This window comes from Momordica charantia, assembly GCF_013281855.1.
Source record: "Momordica charantia cultivar OHB3-1 chromosome 1 unlocalized genomic scaffold, Mcharantia_2.0 BLBB01000001.1, whole genome shotgun sequence".
NCBI classification, from domain to species: Eukaryota; Viridiplantae; Streptophyta; class Magnoliopsida; order Cucurbitales; family Cucurbitaceae; genus Momordica; species Momordica charantia.
The window spans coordinates 22,211,680-22,229,910 of record NW_028275157.1 but is presented as its reverse complement, the minus strand read 5'-3'; the positions used below and the strand labels follow the sequence as shown (position 1 = coordinate 22,229,910).

Sequence of the window (18,231 nt, the reverse complement as noted above, 5' to 3'; positions counted from 1 at the left end):
ACATATGTTTAGATTAAGTACTTGCATTTAAAAAAAAAAAACTATTGTGATTTCTCCATAGGTTGAGAAGGTCCTGTACATATTATGAGTTAGGAGGAAAGATTGTTTGTTACTATTATGGTTAATTACATATATCTTATACTTCAGGTGTGGTTTAATATATTCTAGCAGAGGTCATGCTGAAAGAAATTTTTACATTCTTTTGTTTGAGTTATGTTTGATTAATTAGTATGAAATCTCTATTCTCTATTGAGTTATGTATAAAAATAAGAAGATTTTTGTATAGAAAGGACACACGTGTTTTGGGTGAGTACTTGCATATTAAAGACCAATATTGAGATTTGTGGAGAAATAGGGAAAGGTTGTTGGTTAGCGCACGTGAGCAACCAACAATTTTTTTTATTAAATTATTACCCAAACAATGACCAGTATTTTTCACCATTGAAAACGAACATATCATGACGTACATATAATGACGAACATTTAATAACAGACATTCAGTGACGAACATTTGATGACGGACATTTAATGACGAACATTTAATGACAGACAAATTTGTTGACTAACATTGTATGCTACAATAACACTAACATACATATCATGACGTACATATAATGACGAACATTTAATAACAGACATTCAGTGACGAACATTTGATGACGGACATTTAATGACGAACATTTAATGACAGACAAATTTGTTGACTAACATTGTATGCCACAATAACACTAACATAGATATCGGACCGACATCATAAAAGACCGTCATCATAGAAAACAATAGCGGTCACCTACAATATCGGGCGTCGCCCGTCATTGATAGTTGTCCGACATGAAAAGCTACAATAACACTCGAATTAATGTCGGACACGTGCCCGATATTAAATCCCTTCAATGACGGGCAATGACCGCCATTAAAACCTGTTTTTCTACTCAATGTTTTAAAAAGCTCGAGGTGCACTAAAGCCCAATAGATCTCTGGAGCTTAAGCGCGAAGCGCAAAAAAAAGTGCGGGCCTTTTTTCGCGAGGCGCACTATATATAAAAATAAATATATATATATATACACACATATAAAACACATATAAGTCAAGTAAGATTAGAAAACATCATAAGTCTACTCTTAGCATAAAGAATCATGGTCTATAAAAACATGAAAATGGTCCTAAACTAGTATAAGACTATAAGTATGATAGTTCAAAATAAAAATCTAAAGATCAAACTCATCATCACTAAATAGTCCTTCAATTTCATCATTTTCATCCTCTCCATCATTAGACTTGTAGCCATCTGCATCTTCCTCCTCGATGTAATCTTCATCATCAATCAATTGTATGGGTGTGATTGTATGGGTGTGGGCTGTGTGGATTCATAAGAACTTGAAGCTCCAGCCATAGTCCTATTTCTTGACCTTGACGTACTTGCTCTGAAATGATGGGCATGTTCTTCTACTCCAGCAGCTCTCGAAACATCACCCCGTGTTGAAGAAAATAGTGTTGGATTGGAGAAATAGAAAGTAAAGAAGGGATAGATAAAGAGCTTACAAATTGAATACTATAACTTTGATGTCGGAGCTTGCTGTTTTGGATTAGAATAGAAACAGAGGGAAAGATATGCACTTTCTGTTATAGATTGGAGAATTAAAAAATTAGAAATAAAGATAGAGAAAAGAACGAAGAGGATAGAGAAAAGAATAGACAAACGAAGAGGATTAAGTGACTGTTGAGTTTTTTACGTGCATGGGAAGGAAATGAAGAAGACGATACGGTTGAGATTCTTTCCATTTAAAAAGAAAAAATCAAATTAAGATTGGAAATCGGAAAAGGCGTGCGGCGGTTATCATCCTATTCCTTCCATTTAATTAAACAGACCCCGTTATTTTAAAAAAACAAAAAACAAAAGCCCAGGCTTCGAATTTTCTAACGACGCACGCCTCATTCAGATCACCTTGCCTTTTCAAGGCGAGGCACAATAGGTGGGCCATAAGGCCTAGGCGCACCTAGGCTACTAGTGACAACATTCATGTTTTGTTCAAACCATCCTAAAATGGGGTATGGGGGATTCACAATTCCATCTATCTTATATAAAAACCAGTGAGAAATTGCATTCGAAGAACTGGCTATACAACTCTACCATCAACTACATCATTCTCGAGTTCGGAACATCAATGGGGGGTGCCTTAGCTGTTGTTAGTTTAGTGAGGGGGGTTAGGTACTGTGAATATGAGTCTGCAGAACAAGGAAACATTCCTGAACACCAGCAAATTTTCTTACTGTGCTCAATCAAATAAATATTAACACATCAAAAATAAAATAAAATAAAATAAAAAATGAAATCTGAGCGGCCAACATATATGGTTCGCCCAAACATGTGAACCAGTCGCCAAAGCAGAGCATGAACTTCAGTCTTCTGCCACCTAATAACAGTAAGGACTTCAGCTTGATGGGAGGGAAAATTCAACTAAAGCAGGCAGATATTCATCCCTCATCTCGGTATCTCGAGATTAAAAATACAGGTTAATGGAGATGCCGCAACTGGATCCTAGGTATGAACTTCACCGGGATACAGTCATGTCACGTGGAGAAATGAATGAAGGCATAAGATGATCTATCTTGCAATTTGCTTCTTGATAGCAGAAGGCCAAAACTGCTGTCTTGGTGGCCTTAACCTCGAATATGTTGAAACATGCTCAATAGGGTCAAACAAATATGGCGGCCATTCATGGAACAGAAGCAAGCATTTGTGGAATATTTAGTTTTTGGAAGATGTCCGTGGATAGTCCAGCTTCAGTCGTTTTCCAGGTCCATTATCGTTCCCACTAGGAAACTTGTTTACATCATTTGCAGATGTATTGTCAGCCTTACAGCGTGATACATAAATGTCTGCATTACATGTTATTATGTCAGCCAGATTCACCGTAGGAGCTCATTTTCATATTCATTCTCAAATTAGAGAAAAATGTTTATAGTTTTAAACACTTGACCAGTCATTTCACATCAAAACTCAAGCTTGCAATTTAAACTCATACACCAGACGCCTTAATACAGAAGACAATTCTAAGAAAAAACCTTCTAGAAATTAAAATGGCAATGAATTTTCCCTATTGATCTAAGATAAAACTTGCAGTCAATTGTCATGTTCTTAAATCATTATATACAGGATATTCTAGATAATATAATAATTGTAACGTACATGAAAGCAGGTATCTTGAAGAAACAATATCTTCATGCTAGATTTCAGCAAACAGCTAAAAAGCAGGTATAACATAAACAGTATACGAAAACACAAATGTTCTAAACATATAATGGTGTGGAAAAAAAAAAAAAGAATGGAAGAAGACCATACTAGCCAAATTCTTTATAGAACCTTCAGCAGCAAGTCGCTGAGCTTCCCTTCTTGTCCTACCAATTCCTTCACCAATTTTCTCTCCCACAAACCATGCCTACAAAAGTAAGCAACAAGTACATACTCTATAATCAGAACAAATGGAGACAAGCATATAATAACTTTTCATGATTTTTATAGGAATTTGAGATCATATCCTGTATTTTATTGGAGATTTACTTGACATTGTCTCAAATCTAGTTTTATTTAGGCCCCGTTTGGTAACGTTTTTGTTTCTTCTTTCTTGTTTTTTCTTTTATAATAAAAAATATATATAATTCTGTTTTTGTTTTATTGAAAAAAGAACGAAACTCAATTATGTTAGGAATGAGAATAAACAAGAAACTTGTTTTTTTTTTCAAAAATTCAAATACAATTTTGGGAACAATTCTAAAAAGATAAAAAATAAGGAAACGTAAATATTTATCAAATGCTTAAATTTCTCAGTTAGGCAATTAACATGAAATGGGTCCGTTCGAGTAATTGATGATTTATTGATTTTACACTAAAAAGTGAGAATTGAGTCTAATAAAAATCCTAGAATTTTCCCCATCTTCCCACTTCTTGCCAAACCAGAAAACATTCACTTCCTCTTTTACTTTTCCAGTCTCGGCCTATCTTTTCCATAATCTATTTCTCGTTCCTATTCTACTCACTTCTATTTCTCAATATATATTCACCAATCACACTTTTACTTCTACCCTTCATAAAGGCTGAAGACGTTATTTTATGCAGCAATAAGCTAATTTGTGGAAACTAATTGCTAGTTTTCCTTCCAAGCACACAGACAGAACCGAAGGCGAAGGTTCACGAACTCCACTAATGGAAGAATTTTTTAGTAATGTTAAACATTATTTTGTTGCAATCCAGTTGCTCCTAAATAAGGCAAAGTTTAAAATGAAGATACAATTACTAGAGAGCAGCAGAAAACTCTCCAACAGTGTAGATAACTTATGGCATTGAACTGTCCAAAATATATTCCCAAAAAAAAAAAGAAAGAAAAATCTACATTCTGATCAAAGTTTAAAAACTAAAAAACACATGAAGGTAGAAGTCATAAGTTACCTCCATGGAAAACTGTAGTTCTGTGCTGGAAACTAACGCCGGCTTAAATTCCACCTGTAAGTTTTTCAATTGTTAATGACTCGATGGAGGAGGGTGCAATGCAAGGATAAATTAAAAACCACAATAATCTATCATGGGAAGATTATATCGGATTACCTTGGTGCCAAACTTCATTGCAATTTCCTGTAGAGCTCCAACAGGAGTTTCACTCCAAATGGAGCGTCCAGATTCAATTTCAATATCCCGGCTTCTTGAAGATGATTGATTCATTGGAATCTCCTCACCTGCAAAAAAGCATTACAGAATGTAGAATAACCGCAATGAATAGAAATATTAATGAACACGATAATTATTAACAAGATGATAGCAAAAAAAAAAAAAAACAAACAAAGATTATCAGATCCCTGAGCATTTAACACGAGAAGAAAAAAAGGAGGAAGATAAAAAGGAAAAAAAAACAAAAAAACTAGCAGAAGCTACAAGATTTAGAAAATGGACACACAAGCATGTCAAACATGACTCACCTGAGAAAGCAGGATAACTAGATGACCTACGACTTGCTCTCACACGATCATCTCTATAAAAAGCCTGCATATATATAAATAAATAAAATAAAGAGAAGGAAAAAGAAAAGGAGCCCTGAAAAATCATATAGTAGCTTTTCTTGCCACCCCTGAAAAAAGGAGGAGCCGAAAGTGGAGATCTTCATAAGAAAATAAGTCAGAATCATTATCTAATTACCTCTTTCGACAATCTTTGATTTTCGTGAGGAATTCTATCTGGTGGAATGGAAGTCTCAATTTTGGGGAAATACGTAGGATGATTAGACCTATGCTTCTCCCGCATCGGTTCTGCATCTACAGGGAACTCTTTGCGTGCAGTCCGACTTAATTGCCGTGGGCTCATTTCTTCTTCCATTGGAGACCAACTTCCACGTGATTGTGCACGCGGACCAGCAACCTGCTGCAATGGAGGAGGCCTCACTGGAAATGAAGGTTCACTTGGTAGACGTTCTCTTGTATCTTGCCCATGTTGCAATATAAGGAGCCTCCGCCTCGTATCAGGATCTAATTCTGATTCTGGTACCTCGCCCTCCTCTCTAGCAGGAGAACTTTGCAAACTTGGTTCAGTGGGGGCTACATGGACCACTGAGTTGACATGGGGAGGCTGCATATTCGGAAAATATGGCATTGACCCCTGCTTTGGTGGAAGTGGAACTGAGCTAGAAGCAGAAGCCATTGTATATTGAAGAGAAGACACTCGTGGATCTGTAGTAGTGATAGTTGAAGAAGCCAAAAATGCATCCTGTGGGAAGATGGAAGAGCAATCCTTTTCATATATGTGTGTACGTTTGTGGGTGTATATCTATATCCATATCTAGCTATCTATCTATCAATATCCATACAATGATAAAAAAAAGAAAGAATATATATATATATATAGAGTGTATATATATATATATATATATATATATAGAGAGAGAGAGAGAGAGAGAGAGAGAGATCTTAAATTGGAGTACTATGCAAACACAATGACTAAATATTGTTGGAATGTATCAGGGCAACTTGAAAATTTAAGCACCAACTCATTCCTCCTAACAAATATGTTGTACAAGATATATCATTCACTTTCCTGGACCTAATTAGTTTCCTGTTATACGCTACTGAATGTTCACTTATGACCTCAACCGATGACCGGTCTTTTTCAGTACCTTCAGTCTTCTTTCAACTTCCATGTCTGACATGCTATCAAAAGTAAGCATATCTCTGTTTCCGTTAGAAATAGAATATTCATCCTGAGAAACATAACGAAGGGAAAAGAATGAAGCATTTAACAAGTCAAGAAACACTGGCAGATTCCACCATTATTTTAGGGAAAATCATTTGAGAATAAATCCTGACTAACCTCTGAAACGAGATAGTTGCTCACATCAGGAGGAGAGGGAATATCATTGGCACCATCCTCATATGAAATATCAGAAATTTTTTGCAGAAGGACCTCATCAAATTCCCTGAAATCAATGGAAGGTCGTGATTAAGAAAAGAATAATGAGAACATGCATCAACTTGGACCACCTTCCAGAGCTAAAACCTTAATTAGAAAATATTAAGAATAAGCAGGATGTGTATAAGGAACTTTTGCAGTCTTCTGAATCTTACTTGAAGAAACCACCTCTAACATTGCAGGCAACGTTCCTTGCTACACATAAAACAGGGACAGCATTATTTCCCTACAGAAAAGAAAAAACAGCAACATCAGATAAAAGGGATAAAATATTATTGTGTGATTCTTAAAGAAATATTTCAAACTGAAATGCTAAACTGCAGATAGGAATATACTTCAGCATAAGGGGCATAGTAAGGAGCAAATGCAGGAACAACATGCACACGAGGTTGATCCTTTTCATCCCACACTTTTAAACGATCGTCAATTACCAGAGCCATCTTGGGGTGGCAAAAGCCATCTTGGAATACGTTGAACAACGACTTCCTAGAACCTAATGATATGGACCAAAAACAATATTAAAAAAAAAAGCAACAATAAAAATAACAAACTGCCATGCAATACAAGTCTCTTGGTAAGATGTGTATGAAAAGTGGTACTGGTTTGGGAAGGGATTTTTTTCTTCTTGGGAGTTGGATTAAACTTACTAACCAGACTTGACACAAACAATGCGATCCAACAATTCCTTAGGATTTATCAAATTTGAATCTGGATCAAGAAGCCTCCACATCTCCAAAGCATAATCCCTTTCAGCCATTGTACATACATAGACCTCAAAACGCTTGCGACCTCTTGCAGTCAAGTAGCTCCGAAGGTCTTCCCATGCAGGTCGCAACTTGACAAGAACACTTGTGTCACGAATCTATGGAATTAAGTAGTAGATTAGTTAATAGAACTGTCATTCCATGATTTCATAAACTATTTTGTACTTCCATTGTGCAACAGATGAGTCTAAATGATAGCATTCTTCAACAAACATAAAAACTGCAATATCATATAAACAGCTCATGCACCACTTAACTCAACCTATTTTTGTCCCAGGAAAATGACATCAGTACCGAGATACCTTCAAGGATTACAGTCTACAATCCATAGAAAATTTGAGATTGATAAAAACAAGAAAAAATCAAACAGAAGGATACTAGAAAAGGGCGATATGTATGATATGAGAAGTCCTGAAAAACAAGTGTACAGTCTCATACGGTGGTACTTGCATAATCAACAGATATAATTGCAAGCAAAGTCTGGGTTAAACCTAGTTACCTGGGGGTTAATTCGAGTCAAAATGATATTCTTTTCATGCAATCGTAAAATTGGTCGAACAATTGGTTGATGATTGTCGGACAATGGAGGAACAACCTCAGATTGACTTTTAATCACTTTTCCATTCTCAATAATCTGGTCATTTTCAGCATACTGCTTCAAAATGATCTTGTCATCTTGATATCGTTTAACCTCTGCCAGCATGCCAGCTGCACGCTGAGAATCTACCTCACTGCTTATTTTCCGCTGCAGGGCTTCAATTCTATCCTCAAATGAGCGCATTGTATTAGCAACCACAAGTGTCTCATCAAGATCAAATACAATGCCAAGACATCTAAGATTCAACATGACAAGACAAGAATTGTAAAGTCCCCTTGTAACATTGAAACCCCAGAAACATGGATACTGCTTCTCATGATCTCTAGAATACATCGCGACCAAATGGAGCTCCTCCACTCCTAATGCCATCACAGCAGTCTGTTTGAAGCAAATTGCAGTCATCAGTTTTTGAAACACATCCATCAAGGACTACGGACTGAGGAAGATTAGGTAATCCCATTGCGGAAAACTAAAACAACATGCCATAAGATGCAGAAAATTTTTTCCAATTTCCAACTAGATAAAATAACAGAACCACATAAGAAAGATTAGAAGTTTGAAAACGCAACTCCATGAGCCAACAAGTACTCGCATGCAACATGTTGATATCTGTTATTAAAATTATTGCTTTAATTTGCTTGCGGAGCAAAATCCTACGTTTACTCTCATATTGAAACTACCAGCAACAAAATCTTCAAAAAAATATCACCAACCAGACATAAAGCAAGAAAATAGGAAGAAAGAAAGAAAGTAATGAACTTCTTATGAACCTACAATCTGCGAATGAGATTTTGCCATCAAAAGCATGCCCATTTTCTTGCATAGGACTAACGAAGACATGTTAGAAGGGCAATCGGGGATAAGTTGCAGAGATCATACAAATTTCACAAAATGTGAGGCAAAAATTGCAGCATTATTGTCAATTAAGGTGACATTTTTCTCAACATGATTGGAATGTTTCTGGTCCTTGTAAGATGAACAAAGTTTGCTTTAGAATACAGATTTTCCCTTTCCTAAGAAGTTTCAATCTTTTACCTTACTTTGTCTTTTGGTGTCCTTTGTTATTTTTGAGTTGTGTTTTTATACCTTATTCTCCATGACACACGAGGAATGCAAAAGATAGAGCGGCGTGTCCTGTGACTGCGAGGTCTTTGACTCCATTTTGAAGCAAATTCCAGAGGCCGCAATGGTATGAAGCACTGCAAGTGGTGGGCACCTCTCACTCGGTTGCGAGAAGTGAGTTATTCTGATTTCCTTCACTTCGATGTTCTTGTTGCCGTTCTTTTCTTCTGGGTAAATTTCTACCTCTCCCAATACCTCATCCCCTCGATAAACCACCGATTTATACATTTTTCCCTCCATCTCCTTCCTCAATATGTCACTGTTTGGCTTTTTGGCTCTGGAAATTTCGTCAAGTTTCTATATAATCCCATGGGTTTCAATGAATTCCTTTCCAGGCAATAAGAAATTTTAAAAAGATCATGATCGTCCAGAATGCTTTAGATTTGATCCAGTTTTTTGCCAATTTAAAACACCGATCCGTCAAGAAACAACAGAACAAACCAAGATTCGGGTTCTTCTTTTTTCCATGGTGGGAAAATTTACAATCCTGATTGATGATGAACCAAACAAACAACCAAAAAAAAAAAGGGAAAAAAGAATTAAAAAAAAAACTCAAAATCAACTCGATCTCTGGTTTCTGGTTTGGGGAAACACTTTTTTCATCTGGGTGGTGGCAATGCTAGGGCTCGTATTTTGGGGATAACGAAGGAGTCGTCAATGACATGAAACCCTAGATCCAGAAAGCGAAAGGTCAAAATTTCACACTCGGACTTCCCGCAGATTAGACTGTTCAAATAAATTATTAATTTAATACTGCAATACACCTAATTAAAATGCTTACTCTGCATCCGTATTTATATTTGTTTATAAAAAACGTTTCTTTTCCTCCCTAAAAATTCTATTTTCTACAGTTAACTATAATTACGTGAGGCTTTAGTTTCTTCACATTTACGGGGCAACTACGGTAATAAATTAGCTGACCCGGGGCGTAGCTGACCCGGGGTGTTATTTTTATTAAGGGTTTCTTTAGCTATAATAAATTCATACCTTCTCAGCAAATACATTGTAGTTCAACCCAAATCATCCCATTTACTTTGGTTTTTTTAATTATTTTGTAATGTGCTATTTGAAATAAATTCGATTTTTAAGTATTGATAAAAATAGAATACCAGATATTTTGTATAAGTTAAAAAAAAATTATGTGGTATTGTCAATTTGGTACGATTTAAGCTTAATTATTTCAATCCAGTCATTGTAAATTTATAGGTTTTAATTTGGTTAACATATTTTGGATTTAATTTCAATTTTGTTCGTACAATTTTAAAAATTTTGTTTTACTTCACATATTTGATCGAACCTAACAAGTTTCCATGTTATATTAGCATATTGAACTTATTCTATTATACAACAATAGGTTAGTATTTTATTTGTTTATATGGACTATTTATAGATTTAGGGCTCACTAAATAAATAAGAACAAAGATTAGTTGAAAAATAGTCTAACCAAATCATGACGCAAGATTAAATTTTTTAAGAAATATATTGGCAAATTACGCATAAACCTTCAGAATCAAATTATTAATTTAAAAAAAAAGCAATATATCTAAAGTTATCTCTAACGCTATGAAAAAAAAAAAAAAAACCCTCCAACAAATATTTTACATGCAAATTATCACTATAAATTTTCGAAATTAATCTTTTTTAAATCAATTTAAAAAACAAAATAATATGCATTCAACATAATGTAAAAGATAACGTGCTTTCGAAAATGTTAACAACAAAAATATGATACTTTGTATTAGCAGGACAAAAATCAAAGATGAGTTATCTAAAATTTATAATTATTTTAAAATTAATGCCTCTTTATTTATATTTTATAAAACTACAATCATTATTATTCGAATTTGGATTAAATAATTTATTTAAACTACTATATGCTGTGTCTCCTTCTTATTTATGCGATAATATAATAGTGTGTATTTACGAAATCTTAATAATTTACTGTTAGATTAATCTAAAATTGTTGCATACTAATTATTTACTAATATAACTAAAACCTTATTTACTTATAATCAATATGGAACTATATCTGTTTATTAAAAAATAACTACAAATATTTACTATAATTATTTAAAATATAGTCAAATACTTGTATGTTCTACCTAAAGTTGTCTCTTTTCCGCAAAAGAAAATATTACCTAAAAAATTTCATTATAAACTGAGAAAATATTGAATTTGCAATTTCTTTGGGCAAGGATGGAGGTTTGGTTGAATGGTCCTTTTGAGGTAAATAGAAAGGGATTTAATTTGATTGTCTGTCTTTAAAATCACTTATGGTGAAGAACAACATATTTCTAGGCTCCTCCGTGTGATGGTCCGTCGTGGGAAGTGAGTAGGGTTGTAGCAGATCGAACCGAACCGAAACCGACCAAATCGAAAATTTTCGATTTGGTTCGTTTGGTTTTGATTTAACCTAGAAAAACTAAGTGTGTGCCTCAATCAGTCCCTCGACCCCCGCAACTAGGGGTGAGCATCATATCTCGAAAAACCACCCCAACCGACCAAAACCGACTTGGTTCGATCGGTTTCAACTACAGGTCGATCGGTGTCGATTTTACAAAACTGACCAGTCGGTCGGTCGATGATTCCAAATAAGGAAAAATCGACCGACCGACCGACTTTTATGTTAGAGTGGGAAGATACCCGTTTTTCAAAGTGGTTTTTAAGAAAAACCATGGGCCCTCATGATTTTTTTAAAAACCATCCAACTTTTTTATATTATTTTAATGGTTTCTCTGTGGACTGGATGATATGATCTAGAGGGAGGATCGGTTTAGAATGAAGGTTTTATTGTCTAGCTGATTTAGATTTGTATATGTTGCTTGCTGTCTACTTGATTTAGATTTGGTCGAAGTATATGTAGTTTGCATTCTTGAATTGTTGAAATTTTGTAAAAAGTTTCAAGCCCAATGAAAACAATTAGTCCGACTCTTGATTTAAGCATGAGAGTTTACTTTATTTGTTCTAAGAATCAGTCATTGTCATTATCACCATTCAGTCATGGCAGAGGTTGTGGACTATATCGCCTGGTGAGTTATCTGTTCGCTCAGATTTCCTTAGCTTAGTATTTGCACTTTCTGAATTCTTTAAGATAGGAAATTTTAGCAGTTCTCTTCTAGTTTTCTGTTTCACACTCACTGCTTTCATATGGATATCGTGGTTTTTTGGTCTTAAAGAAGTGCATCTAATGTATGTTGAAGCTTGAAATTTCTTGTTACAGTGCATAAGTTAAATAGATTATGGAAAGACCATCTTCGCTGCTCTTTAGGCCATAGCCAGTTAATTACAGTATGCAACTCTCCATGTATTTACTTGGGAAATCATTTTGCTAACAGATAGCCAGTTAATTCCATGATTTTATTATTTTTTAAATTGGGAAATCATTTTGCTAACGTTATGCAGGATGTGCAACATGAATTATGATTTGAAGTATTAGTTTTTTTCTCTTCTCATTGCTTCATTCTTTTCCAAAATTGTGGTGCAGGACTTCAATGAAAACTTGTCAAGATCGTACTAGTCGTATTTCCCCCCTGCTCCTACAGTTATCATACCCATTAATTTAATTTAATAACATCAATCTAAACATATCTCAATTAGTTAAGGCATATATCTTCCATTAGCCAACCTTCCGTTTCGTTGAACTCCAAATTAAAAAGAAAAAAAAGGAACAATAACAGTACATTGGAGAACCAGTCAAAAGTTTATTTAGATTTAACTGATGTAGTATCGTACAATCAAGTATGGTTGGCAAGGAAAGTAAGTAGAAGTTGATTAACTTCTTCAGGGGATTGCTCTTGAACAAAATGGGATCCTTCTGGTAAATAGATGATCTCTAGTTTGGGAACATAATCTTTCACCCTTTCACTTCTTATGTATTCCTCAATTTCAGGGAATTTGAAAACATAGTCCTTTTCACCCATTATAAAAAGTGCTGGAATTTCAACTTTTGGATCTTTTATTCCCCAGTCTTCATTGAATGACCTATCAAATGCATTCATGTATCTTATCAAATGCAACACATAACTACCTAAGTAAAATAAGGTTCACTTCATGGGTCATGTTGAAATAGCCAATAGGATTCTAACTCATTCGTATCAGTTGAAAAACAATAATCAAAATTCAAGTGCATTCATTACCTATAAGGAACTTTCAATGCTGTTTCGAATCCAGATTTCTCATAGAGAGCTCCATAAGTTGCTAGATCTTCCTCCGTGAACCAAGGAGGGAGAGGGGTGGATGGGTCCACTAAGTCCATTACTTCTTGATTTTCTTGAGCTATTGGGATTTCGCTTTTGGAGAAGAGGATATAGACATTTCTGACAACAGTTTTTGCATCAAAACGACCAAAATCAGCCTCAGCTCGCCCAGGTTCCTAGTTAAGAGATAAAGTTTGAAGCAAACAAGTTAATAAAAGAAACAACCAATAAGCAAACGAAAGAAAAGAAAGCATTATAAAAAAAAAGTCATTTCCTTTGAAGAACAGTATTGTTTGCTCAATAACTATTGAGATAGAGATCTCCATCCAGAATCAATAGTATGAAATCAACGGTTACTGTAGAAGTGCATTTACAAAAAATTGATAACAAACTTGAAAATAATTGTTCCTTCAATGATCAAACTTATACATGCCAGAGCATTGAAATCTCCGTTCTCAGTTTTCTTTTGGAAGGGGAAAGTGTAAGGTAAATGGTAGAGAATGGGCATACTCACCCGCCATCTTAAAGTATAGACGCCTTCAGGGATATGGTGTTGGGGCTTAAGACTGTTATTAACAGATTCAGGAGGCAGGAATGGCACTCCCAATGTGACAACTCCCAATGCCCTATCAGGATGTTTCAGAGCAAAGTAGTATGCTGGCCATGCTCCAAAATCCTTCCCAATAACAAACACCTAAACAGAGTAATGTTAGAAGATTTCTTATTTTGCAATCATAGCCTACGAACAGGCCATGTTCTGATCAAACATAAATATCAAAAACTGGAATGACATTAGCGTAAAATCATAATTGCATCTCAGTTCAAAATGGTGATAAAAGGGGAATTCACATAACTTTGTTTTCAGGAGGATGATTTACAATCGGGAACGAGTTGCCCCACTTGGCCTTTCTACAGTGATTCCTCTTTCCATCAATTATTAATTATTAACGAACACTTTTATATCAATTAGTTAATTCAGCAGTTCAGTTTTACAAACATCTCGCGAAACTTTGTTTAATTTTTTGGAACCCTATCGTTTTCTTACCTCTGCAACTAAAGTAAAGTACAGCATAGGGGAGAATACTATTAGAAGAGTACCTTGGGGATGTTGAGAGCGTCGAGAATTCCAACGAGGTCGCTGATGAGGTCGCTGAACGTAGCCTTGGAGGGCTCGGGCGGCGCATCGGAGAGTCCATATCCTCTGTAATCGGGAGCGATTGCTCGGAATCCGGCGTTAGCGAGAGCGATCATCTGGTACCGCCATGAGTACCAAATCTCCGGAAAACCGTGCAGGAAGACGACCACATTGGAACCTGGAAAATCGGAAAACGAGCAGTAGGTTTTTGTGAGCAAGACAAGTTCCGTCGAAGAAATTTGGGGAAGGTAGCGATGAGATGATCGATCACCGGTTCCGATTTCGGCTACGTGGAGCTTCAGTCCTCGAACTTGGATGAACTTGTGCTGGATTTGTTCCATCGAGAGATTCTTTGGAGAACAGATTTTGGACTTCAATCGAATCTTTTACACAGCCAAAAAATCGGGACCTCCTCGTTTTATTATTGTAATTATTTCAGTATTTTATGGAGTTCCTGTACTGGGACTAAGCAAATCAAAGAACCAAGTTAAAATATCTAGAATGATAGATCCAAAAGACCAATCCACTGTCACTAAAAAAAAAAAAAAAATGCAACTTTTCTTACCATTAAAATTAAAAAGGGTCATCCAAAATGCAGCTGCAAGTGCATCATCTTTAGGCATATTTGAATTGAATCGGAAACAAGCTTCTTGCAGAGAGAGTGTAAACCATAAATTTACCACAAACTATAATATATTTAAAATATTATAATTCAAGTACATTCATACTCTTTTATTTATCTCAAAAGTAAAAAACTTTACTTTCAACTCATACAAAGTAGGACCAATTCTCCAAACAAATAATTGAGATCCACAGTCAATTATTGTTGGCGAGAAAAGTGAGTAGCAGCTGGTTAACTTCTTCAGGGCATTGTTCTTGAACAAAATGGGATCCCTCTGGTAAATGAATGGTCTCCAATTTAGGGACATGCTCTTTCATTTTTCCACTTCGAATGTATTCATCAATTTTAGGGAATTTGAGAGAGTAATTCTTTTCCCCCACTATAAGAAGCGTTGGAACTTCAACTTTTGCATCTTTTATTCCCAAGTCTTCGCTTAATGACCTATAATGGTATTCAAGGTGGCAATTACCCCCAAATCAAATGTGTCAAAGGAATATCCTTGATCCATATTTGAAGCAAAACGGAACATGAAACGTAACAATTTTTAGTTTTCAATCTACTCCTTATCATGAAAAATCTCATCAAAATTAAGTATCTATTTTTGTCATGTAATCATTAAGTCACTATAATTTGTAAACATATTTGGTCCCTCATCGATATATTGATCTACATATATAAGAAAATTTATAAAGAAAATTTAAAGTTTAGAGACTAAATTGTTACTAATTTGAAAAAGGAAAAATGCCCACTGAAAATTTGACAACTCTTTAAAAAAGTTTATGTTTTTTAATTTCTCACTCTTAGTTATCAAACATTGGTGAAAACAAGGTTGCTCCTTACCGTCAAAGAGCCCAGTGTTTTTCTTTGAAAAATACAAAGACTAGATCGTTATAAACTAAACTTAAGAGACTAAATCATTACTTCAATCGGGATCAAGAGTATCACCTGTAAGGAACTTTCAACGCAGTATGGAATCCAGATTTCTGGTAAAGAGCTCCATAAGTTGCCAAATCTTCCTCACTGAACCAAGGGGGAAGAGGGGTTGATGGATCCACCAAGTCCATTATCTCCTGATTTTGTTGAGCTATTGGGAGTTGGCTTCTGGAGAAGAGGATGTACACATTTCTAACAACAGTTTTTGCATCAAAACGGCTAAAATCAGCCTCTGCTCTCCCAGGTTCCTAAATAAGACGCCATTAAAACAAACCAGTGGAACAAATTTGTTGCTTCAGAAGATCAAATTTAGGAATTACTAATACATTTATTTAACCTGCCATCTTGAAATATAGAAGCCTTCTGGGAGGTGTTGGGAGTTGTGAGGTTGATGAGGCATGAATGGCACTCCCAATGACACAATTCCCAGTGCCCTCTCTGGGTGTTTCACAGCAAAATAAAAAGCCACCAGTGCTCCAAAATCTTTGCCAACAAGAAATACCTAAACACAGTAATTTTGAACATTTCTTATTCTGCAAACAAGGGCAGTTTGTGATGTATATCAATGGTAATGTAATATTAAAAAACAGTCCTAGTTAAATGGCTCAATTTTAAACCCTGTTTATTTCTAAAGGAAAAGAAAAAACCCCTGTTCTCAACTTTGATCTCCTAGTTTGTTTTTCACTTTTCAGGAGATCCCCATCATAATGATTGGAAAGAAATGGATAGATTTTTAAAAGACAGAGATGATTTTAAATTACTAATTGTATTTGAAATGAATTGATTTGAAATTATTGAACGTTCATGAGAAATGGAAAAAGATATATTTTACAGTTATGTCCTTATAATTTTACAAGATATAATAATAATAATAATTTTTTTTATTAGTACAACACAAGTAAGAGTGAAATTCAAGCCAATATGAACTTAGCTCAACGATAATTGGCGTATGTATTTTACCAAGAGGTCATAAGTTCGAATCCACGTATTCAAAATTAGAAAAAACTATATAATAAAGCAAATACTATTTCAAAGAAAAAGAAAAGAAAAGAAAGCAAGTACTTTTATCAAATTAAATAAATAAAAACTTGAAATTTCATATTTATTGGCAAAAAGAAAATATACACACATATATATCGTAAATATCCCCATTCAAATAAGAAATATTAAAGTTGAATAGTTACAAATTTAAAAACAAAATTACTTATTAAATCTGACTTATATTTAAATTTAAAAAATTTAATAGAAAACAAAGACGAAGGAGATATAATTTTGTGAGTGAAGCATTTCAAATATTTAAAAATGGTTGATTGGCGAAGATGTTTCTGATTTTTCTACGCAGATTAAATTGTTGGTATGAGATAATTTTAAAAGTAAAATACCAGTGAATACAAGCTATTTGAGATGTGGAAAAATAGGATTTAAATCAGATATGAGTTAAAATTCAAAATTTTATATTTGATCCAAAGGGATTTCAAATTCCTACCAATCCAGAGGTTCCAAGACCAAATAAAAAAAAGGCAGTCAGCGGTTGAGGCGGGAGAATAGTACCTTAGGAATGTTGAGAGCGTCGAGAATTCGTTGGAGATCGGCGATGAGATCGCGGAATCCAACCTTGGAGTGGAGCGGCGGCGAATCGGAGAGTCCATATCCTCTGAAATCGGGAGCGATTGTTCGGAATCCGGCGTTGGCCAGAGCCATCATCTGGTGCCGCCATGAGTACCAAATGTCCGGAAAACCGTGCAGAAAAACCACCACACTGGGGCCTGAAACACATCGGAAAAATAATACGTTAGCCGCGTTAGGCCGAATTTCCGGCCGGAAAAAAAAATAAAAATGACTGGTTACTGGTTCCGATCTCGGCTACGTGGAGCTTCACTCCTCCAACTTCGATGAAATTGTGCTCAATTTCATCCATTCCGACCTTCTTCACAAACACACACGACTGCTACGTAGTTTGTTAAAATTTCAGGGCTAATAATATATGTTTTACTCCCTAATCTCGTCTTTTTCATTTTTTTTTTAAATTTTTATTCTTTAAAATATTTCAACAGAGTATTTTATATTAATATTGGCTAATGATAATTTTACTATATATAAGTTGATAAAATAAAATTAGAATGGAGTTAGCCTGTGCATAGCTGGACAAACTAAAGCACACATCTTAGGTCATAAAGTTTTTAGAAATTTAAATTCCTTTCTCAGAACCCAAAAAATATAATAATAGGAATAGACCCCTCAAACAAAAAAAATTGACCAATTCAAACATAACTCAATGAATAAGGACATCTATTATCATCTCAATTCTCAATTAAATGTTGATGTTTAAGTCATCAATGTATTGGTTTAACGGAAAACAACAAAAATTGATATTTTTGTCAACTTCTTGAAAATTTAAAATCAGAAATAA

General features: G+C 34.9%; 3 protein-coding genes across 4 annotated transcripts; all 3 read right to left on the bottom strand.

Moving 5' to 3' along the window:
• Nucleotides 1-2,077: 2,077 nt before the first annotated feature.
• CPL1 (C-terminal domain phosphatase-like 1) lies at nt 2,078-9,661 on the bottom strand. Its single transcript, XM_022286527.2, has 13 exons — nt 8,900-9,661; nt 7,715-8,191; nt 7,103-7,313; nt 6,787-6,944; nt 6,607-6,677; nt 6,353-6,458; nt 6,159-6,242; nt 5,189-5,752; nt 4,972-5,035; nt 4,604-4,731; nt 4,448-4,501; nt 3,344-3,440; nt 2,078-2,880 (listed from the first exon to the last, which is right to left on the bottom strand). The coding sequence occupies exons 1-13, from the start codon at nt 9,173-9,175 to the stop codon at nt 2,750-2,752; spliced, it is 2,421 nt and encodes an 806-aa protein (XP_022142219.2). The 5' UTR covers nt 9,176-9,661; the 3' UTR covers nt 2,078-2,749.
• A 2,955-nt stretch (nt 9,662-12,616) lies between these two features.
• LOC111012457 (epoxide hydrolase 2) lies at nt 12,617-14,973 on the bottom strand. 2 transcript variants are annotated; one of them, XM_022286616.2, is made up of 6 exons: nt 14,832-14,973; nt 14,538-14,731; nt 14,230-14,444; nt 13,646-13,825; nt 13,072-13,307; nt 12,617-12,916 (listed from the first exon to the last, which is right to left on the bottom strand). In XM_022286616.2, exons 2-6 carry the CDS (start codon nt 14,605-14,607, stop codon nt 12,670-12,672), a joined length of 948 nt encoding a protein of 315 aa, XP_022142308.1. In that variant the 5' UTR covers nt 14,608-14,731; nt 14,832-14,973; the 3' UTR covers nt 12,617-12,669. The 2 variants fall into 2 exon arrangements, with proteins under 2 accessions (XP_022142308.1, XP_022142307.1); XM_022286615.2 differs by having other exon boundaries at nt 14,230-14,731.
• LOC148213449 (epoxide hydrolase 3-like) lies at nt 14,942-17,967 on the bottom strand. The gene is made up of 5 exons (XM_088122385.1): nt 17,670-17,967; nt 17,373-17,587; nt 16,159-16,323; nt 15,834-16,069; nt 14,942-15,329 (listed from the first exon to the last, which is right to left on the bottom strand). The coding sequence occupies exons 1-5, from the start codon at nt 17,737-17,739 to the stop codon at nt 15,083-15,085; spliced, it is 933 nt and encodes a 310-aa protein (XP_087978511.1). The 5' UTR covers nt 17,740-17,967; the 3' UTR covers nt 14,942-15,082.
• Nucleotides 17,968-18,231: the final 264 nt, after the last annotated feature.

Excerpts from the sequence above, each read along its gene's own strand:
- LOC111012457 (XM_022286615.2), bottom strand. The coding sequence starts at position 14,607 with ATGGAACAAATCCAGCACAAGTTCATCCAAGTTCGAGGACTGAAGCTC. Across the intron at positions 13,308-13,645 it reads TCTATACTTTAAGATGGCGG|GAACCTGGGCGAGCTGAGGC; the intron begins GTGAGTATGCCC and ends TCTCTTAACTAG. Across the intron at positions 12,917-13,071 it reads GCATTGAAAGTTCCTTATAG|GTCATTCAATGAAGACTGGG; the intron begins GTAATGAATGCA and ends TGCATTTGATAG.
- LOC148213449 (XM_088122385.1), bottom strand. The coding sequence starts at position 17,739 with ATGGATGAAATTGAGCACAATTTCATCGAAGTTGGAGGAGTGAAGCTC. Across the intron at positions 17,588-17,669 it reads CGTAGCCGAGATCGGAACCA|GCCCCAGTGTGGTGGTTTTT; the intron begins GTAACCAGTCAT and ends GATGTGTTTCAG. Across the intron at positions 16,070-16,158 it reads TCTATATTTCAAGATGGCAG|GAACCTGGGAGAGCAGAGGC; the intron begins GTTAAATAAATG and ends CGTCTTATTTAG.
- CPL1 (XM_022286527.2), bottom strand. The coding sequence starts at position 9,175 with ATGGAGGGAAAAATGTATAAATCGGTGGTTTATCGAGGGGATGAGGTA. Across the intron at positions 6,945-7,102 it reads CATTGTTTGTGTCAAGTCTG|GTTCTAGGAAGTCGTTGTTC; the intron begins GTTAGTAAGTTT and ends CCATATCATTAG. Across the intron at positions 6,243-6,352 it reads GCAACTATCTCGTTTCAGAG|GATGAATATTCTATTTCTAA; the intron begins GTTAGTCAGGAT and ends TATGTTTCTCAG.